General features: G+C 41.0%; 1 protein-coding gene across 1 annotated transcript in view; it reads right to left on the reverse strand.

Moving 5' to 3' along the window:
• Positions 1-6,884, reverse strand: part of CAP2 (cyclase associated actin cytoskeleton regulatory protein 2) — a 53,626-nt gene extending 46,742 nt beyond the window's left edge. The window contains exons 1-3 of the mRNA XM_026047015.1: positions 6,877-6,884; positions 6,258-6,382; positions 2,780-2,880 (exon numbers count right to left, since the gene is read on the reverse strand). Coding sequence (XP_025902800.1) covers positions 2,780-2,880; positions 6,258-6,381 — 225 coding nt within the window. The 5' untranslated portion in view covers position 6,382; positions 6,877-6,884. The remainder of the gene's footprint in view (positions 1-2,779; positions 2,881-6,257; positions 6,383-6,876) is intronic.
• Between the last annotated feature and the right edge of the window lie 317 nt (positions 6,885-7,201).

A 7,201-nucleotide genomic window follows, 5' to 3' on the forward strand; every position in this document is an offset into this window, starting at 1 on the left:
TACATCAATATAAAGTACATATATATGTGTGTGTGTGTGTATATATATATAGATATATATACACACCTCATATTGCCTTTGAATTCCCTCAGTCTAACAGAAGATTGGTCTAACACTGGCACACCTGGTCAGCCAGCTTGAGGGCTGTTCTAACCTGTAACAGTTGGTGACAGCCTCCAAGACACTGTTGCATGAGGCCAAGGCCAGCCGGTTGGCAGCAGTCCTGGTCCATATTCCCCCACTGGCTTCACATGGGGTCCGGCTTTGTTAGGGGCAGCATGCGAGTGGTTCAGAAACTCTGTGCCACTTGGGAACTTTGTAATCTATAGAAATACCCATATAATCACCAAATTTTTATCTATGGGGCAGGACAGCAAAGAAGATCTAATCTTAACCATTTAGGATATATCTTTTAATACACTAAGTAAAAAAAAAAAAGAGCCATTTATTCTCTTTCCTTTTAAAAAGTTAGTTTCTTTAGTGAGCTGACCTTAGAGAGTCACCCTTGCACATACTGTAATTTGAATCCAAACTATGCTGCTTATTAGACAGAACCTAAGCAGAACTCTTCTTTAGTAAACTAATCTGGTAAAATCCTCCATGCTGTTGTGTTTAAAAGGGCTAGGAAGGAGCTATCTATTCTCTTCTTCATTTTGTTCTCTTTCAATAGACGATTTAGAGTGCAGCATATAGCCTAAAAAGAAAAGAAATGGGGAACCCCAACAGATATTAGTTATGGCTGTATTTGTCCTTTCACGAGAAACATAAACCACACAATCCTTACATCAATCAGCATGAAATACATCATGTTAAATCCCTTATTTCTTTAGCATAATATGAGATCTCGCTTTCTCTCATATTACCATTCTGGTCAGTCAGGTATGTGAGGTTTTCTAGGCAACAGGTGTTTCTTGAAATAAAATACAACCTTCCCTTCAGCTCATTATGTGGAAGAGACAGCAGCTGCAAGCATAATGCTGAGGACACATGGTCTATAAGACACCCCGAAGAAAAACACTCCTTGTTCCACTCGTTAAGGTAAAGCACAGATGTTGCTGCAGTGATAAGTAGGAGCATAAGGCAACCATAGTCTGCTTCGTGTTGTAAATTCAGAATCTAAGATTTCAGAATATTTAATAGGCTGCAATCAGAATCACCAGTTTCTTTGTGCAAGGGCAAGTTGTTTATGTCTTATCTCACAGTCCTGAGCAAATATTCCTTATTACAGCTTGTATCATCAACAATATGCTAGGGACTATCCACAAACTTGGCAAATAAATTATAAATATTCTTTTATATGGACTCGGTTGTGAGTGTCAGTGACAAATGTGTAAATTAATACATTTATATATTTACACTATTTACACATGAATTTTAAAAAGCTTTAGTCATTTGGAATTTTAAATACAGTTCTTGCCCTGTTTAGTGTTGGGGTGCACTACCAATGTGCACTACTAAAATTATATATGTATCTTGCAGTTTAAGACTGCTGAGAAATCAACTGCAAAATATGGTGCCCAGTGAACTTTATGACCTGGAAAGGATCTGTTTTAGCATTGTTTGGGATATTTATTTTCCTATAATGTCTTTTAAGAGCAAGGTAGATAAAGGCTAACTTACAGTAACACAGTAAAGGTACAATGTCTTTTTCAAATAAGAAGGAATTTCTGTAAAAACACAAGCTAAAACTGTCCATCCAAAATTGTCCCATCTCTTTACTCCCTTCAATATTCTGGGCCTATCTAAACCAGAAACTCTAGTCTACCAACAAAACATGTAACACCACAAAGAAACCACAGCTCTCCCAACAGTCACAGCCCTTGTTCCATACACTGGTTCCTCTGACTTTCTTACAAAGCACAGACGCTGCCTGTGCAGTTCCAGTAGCTTGCAGGGCTGCACACTTTTTTCTGGCTGCAGAGTTTGTGATGTGGAGCAGCAGCTGCTGCGATCAGCGCACACTCTTCACACTCCTTCCAACTCAGCTCAAACTGGCCCTGCCTCTTTTTCTGTTTTTTTTTCTTTTTTTTTGTTTGTTTTTTCTTTTTNTTTTTTTTTTTTTTTTTTTTTTTTTTTGGCAAAGCTGATATTGATAAGCTGTGGTGAACTGTCAGATGTGTCCTTGCCACGTCAGAGAAGACAGGTTTAAAAAATAACCTTAAACAAACAAGCTCTGATCATGACATATTATGAGGAAGGCTATAAAGTTATTTCATTGTGAAAATACACCATAGTACTCCCTTGCCTTGACACATGGGGAAAAAACGCACATTGTAAAGTCTGATACGTCTGCTTTTTTCTTTTCTCTTTTGACATTTCTGAATGGGAGAGATGTGACAAAAGGCAGAAAGAAAAGCAAAATCTTTAAATGAACTGATGTGATGATATACATACGCAGAAGAGGCAAAAACAGTTATTACTGCTCTGCTCTGCCTTTCTTCCTACTCTTTGCTGCTCATTTGTTGAAGCTCGTTCTGAACTGTATTCCTGCAAAGGGCTCAGCTGCCAGCAGGAACACTCAAATGACTTGCAATTCAGAATATTTGTGCTGCAGCCCTTGGGCTCTGCTGCTGGAAAAGAGGAGCTGCCCCTTGTTGTGTATCCATGTAGCCATTAGTCCTTCCCCAACCCAATGTCTGAGTGTCTTACGCCAGCGTTAGTCCTGCTACAAGAAATAATAATTGAGACAACTGGTTCCTCAGATACGCTGACACTGGGCAACCCTGCAGCCCCAAGACTTGTGCGCGTATCGTGTGGGAGAACTGGGATAAACACTCACGTGTGTCTTGACGTCACCTTCGAGAATCTTGCTGTACCTGAGAAACTCAGCAACACTCCCATTCAGCAGCCTATCAAAGGCTTCAACATATGGTGCTATGCCTACGGAAGAAGAGCATTCCGTTATAATTGGTTCCTAAAGTACCTAATGTATAGAGCTTTCATTTGCAGCACATGGAGGGGAAATGCCATAGAAACGGGAAAGCTGCTTTAACCTTGTTTCTGCTGCACTCGTTCATTTGTGAGATCTGTGGGGGGAAAGAAGGTTGTATAATGATTTCTTTTGTAGCTAGAAGGAAAAAAAACCCCTAGAACTTGGTTAGAAGCATGAAGAGAATGTAATCTGTGTACTAAATGTGACAAGCCTCTTCCGAGCTAGAATAACAGGTGCTAAAGTTAACGTGCCTCAGCCCTTCGAAAGCCTAACGGCCTGAACCGTCTTAACAAAATTCTATTACTGTACATTAAAAAAAGTCATCCCCTAAAAAGAATGTCCCAAACAACTATTTTTATACCACTCACTCCTTCCTGAATGTCTCTGTATTAATGGGTGGCCATAAATAACGAGTAATTCAATTGGCTGAGTCTGTAGATATCAACACTTCTCTACCTGAAAGGAGTCAGTCTGTTGCCAGTCAATGCATGCAGTGAGATGCAGCCTTGCGATCCCCTGCTTTTGTTGTCTGACCTTGCAAAGCTGTCACTGGAGAAGGAAAACCCAAGCCAGTCTTCTAGGCCACACATCCCAGGGGCTATGTATGTGCTGTGTATTCTGGCACAGGAATAAAAATGCTGTTTTCTGTGTGGCATGGAGCATGCCCTTTCCTGATAAAGTGGACAATCAGAAAGCCCAGATTAGACCGAGTTTCTTACATAACTGACTCTCTAAATGGCTTTGTGTGATACCTTCTAAGACAGCAAAAGTAATCTTTTCCGGGATGCTTTCCAGCTCTCCCTTTTGCTCCCTGACATATCCTTGTGTCTTGTTTATGCCGAATAACCTTTGCCAGGTCCAGCAAGAGTGACACATGTGTGAATTTATGGCATCTGTAAGATCTGAGAGACCAATGTTAAAATTCTTCCCAGCCTCTCTGCCTCCTTAATGAAGCCTGAAGACTGCTCTGAAGAGGTACCAGGCTTTCCCTAGAGAGTTTGCTTTAACCTTTTGGCAGTATATGACAACTGGGCCCAAATTCATAGTCTTGAAAGCCCTCTTTATTCCCTAAGAGTCATCTGGCTCTTTGACAGGGAAAAAGAAAGGCTCTGGCAAGCGGAATTTGCAATGGTCTGTGAAAAAAAAAATTGCAGTTAGACAGCTGGGTGGGATTTTGAGGCTCCTTTTGTTCCCTTGATGTCACTCACCTTTAACTCTGAAGAATTTCTGGGCTTTCTTCCATATTAAGTGTTTATATGTAAACCCCTCAAATGACCTAGTGTACAAAAGGTTTTAGTAGGGTGATGCTTTCCAAAGCCCATTTAACGTTCTTTGTCAGAGTCTACGGGTGCCTCCAGGAGAATCATTGCAGCCTTCTACTTCAGAGCAGAGTTTTAAATAGCAGCTCACCAAATGGCACTTGTCCTATGCAAAACCAGAAAGCAGCTATGCTTTTTTTAACTATTCAATACAGCTAACATCCAAGAACAGTTACTAGGGTTTGCTGTGGGTTGTACAGAACAACTGAATGACTGGTTTGCAATTCTGCCACTGTAATACAATTTAGGGAAAAAAAGGTGCAGGTACCTTGCTCCCACCCTCCCCGTTATATTGCCAGTTCTGAGAAAGCATTAAAAAGCATTAATAAAAGGGTCAAGCATATTTTTTGTAATAATTGTCATGGTCATCTGCGGGAGGGGTCATGGGAGAAGAAAGCAATGTATCTCCATTCCATTCCACTAGCCACTTCACTTTCCCATCTCCACTAAGGACTAAAAATGTTACGTTCTTTGGCTGAGTTTCAATTTTAAAGCAGTAAAAAGAAAGAGAGCCCTTTTCTGTAAGGCTGTCAACTCTGCAACTGCTGGGGACCACGTGAATCTCTGCAGCGACACAGGAGCACTGGCCTGCAGAACCGTGTGCGTGGCACCTCAGTTTACCTGTTCCCCGGGCTGAAGGACTGGTAGAGTCTTCCCTAACTACATGTGTCTCCATACGAGGCAGTGTTTCTCCAGGGGCTCTGCTTGGGTTCAAGGCTGTACTTCCTTATGGGGTGGATCTCTTCAGCTCACAGCTTAGCTCTCAGCTTAGGCAATGGGTCCGGCAACTTCTGTGTGAGCACCTAACAGTCCGTTGACCTCCAGTTCTGAAAGCAGCCCTGATGCTACTGAGATTCACTTCAAGGGTTTTATTGCAGGAGGGAAGCCTGTATTTTTGGAAAATTTGGAGATCCTAGTACCAATTATCTATCATTTTGTGCATGGATCACACTTCTCCCTGACTTTGTTAAGGTTTTCTAGCTGTTTAGATTATTGCTGCACTGTTGAGAAGCTATTACTAAGCTTACTCTGACCAGCGTTTGGTGAGGAAGGCCTGGCACACAGCTACAGTAGAGCAGCTGAGCTCCGTAACTCACTTCTGTGGCTCTCTGCTCATTCTGCAAGGCAGCTGAGCCCCCATTGTCACGTTTCTTCACTGGAGAGCACAGGGCCAAGGGATGTGGAAAGCAAAGATACTCAGTTAAGAAAGGGGGAGCGCGTAGGGAGGAGCGTAGTTGCCTGAAGAAGCGAGCACTTGAGAAGGGTGAGAGCCCCTCTAACGCGTCGTTAGATTTGCTGTATCTCTAAGTTTATTTACCCTGTAAATTTTAGGAACAACAAGAAATTTAAGGAGTGAAAAAATGTGATTTAGCAATATGGAGCAAATAAATGAGAGTAGATTTTGTTCATCTATTCTCCAATGAAGTGCTTTGGAGATTCACTTCAAAAGGGAAAAGCCAAGAGAGAATACAAAATAAGGCCAAGGATGCGTGGCTGTTTTTAGTGAGCAAATGCTTACAAAGAGATTCCCATCTGATTAAGGATATTAGGCAACTAAAGGAAATGGCTTTGCACTGTGATATCCATGGACTAAAGAAGAAACTCAGTGTTTTATGTTTCTGACTTCTTTGGGAATATTTACGTTGTAAATTTTTTGGCCATCTATTTTCTTCTGCTAATTGGGGTCAAGCAGACATTTTGAACTGATGAGCTATCTGTAAATGTGTACATGCTAAAATGGAAATAGCAATAAAGCTTGAAATATGGCCAGTATATTCAAGAGATGACTCAAATCTTGACTCTGCTCATCTATATTAATTTACCATTATGCTTATGGCCAAGTTTGTCACATGCCATTTCTGAATATGTTTTTTGAAACGATGTTTTTAGTGTGAAAGTCTTAGGGGGTGGGATTGTATTCCCTTTCCTACAACAAGCACACATTCTTCTTACAAACCATGTTTTCCTATTAGGAAAAGACAATATTTCCAAAGAAGCTTGCTTACTTCCATTGACACCGTTGACTGCATCACACTCCATTCCAGCAGCTCTGTGCGAACCTGAGAATAACGATTCGAGCCGAGTCACTGCTTTCTCCAATCTCTCCACCAAACCATGAGGCTCTGCCATTCTGCAAAAAAATAAGAGATGGGAACAGTGTTAGATCCCTTAAAAACCTAAGCAAAAATCTAAGCAAAGGGGCTTTACTCCATGTTCCAGCTCTGTTAGTCTTGTGGCTTTATCTTTCATCAACTTTTAGGATCAAGCTTATTTTTTGAAGTGATTGTTTTTCTGGCCCGTAAGCAGTTACAGCGAAGCTGCTGACATGGTAACTGGTTTCTCTGTCAACAAGGAGTATGTTCAGTACTCAGCCCTGCTTTTCCATTGCAAACAGTAGACACAAAGCACTGCTAGGGCAGCTTCGGACGGTCTATATTTGGACAGTTTATGATGAATCAGGAAAAATAAGATACGTGGTGCTCCCAATCAGTTGCTGAAAAGGCTGAAATATTTAAAAATGTAATCCTTATAAGGTTATGCCTACAGTGATTTGCATCACCCATTTACAGAGACAAATATTGACCTGGTTAATACCTGACCAAAAGCCAGGCTTTAAACATTTACCTCCTGAATTTTGGAAAGGTACCTTCTAAAATTTGCCAGGGGCTTCTCTGCTTTGTAGTAGGGCTCAGCCCCATCACAGAAAACTCTACAAGAAGCCAAGAAGATCTTTCATTTATTCTTCAGATGTGATTTCTCATACCTTCTTTTTCTTGTGCAAGTACTTAAGGTGAATCAGCATTTCCAAAGCTTTTTAAATCAGGCGCTAATTAACCCTAGGAAAGAAGAAGCCAGGGATTCTTGTGCAGCACCACAGCTTCTGATATAAAACAAAATGGAAGTTAGCCTAAACATCCAACAGCTCATGCCTTTTCTTTTTCTACCTTTC

The sequence above is a fragment of the Nothoprocta perdicaria genome, unplaced genomic scaffold (genome assembly GCF_003342845.1).
Source record: "Nothoprocta perdicaria isolate Ctin4 unplaced genomic scaffold, notPer1 scaffold_47, whole genome shotgun sequence".
Taxonomy (NCBI): domain Eukaryota; kingdom Metazoa; phylum Chordata; class Aves; order Tinamiformes; family Tinamidae; genus Nothoprocta; species Nothoprocta perdicaria.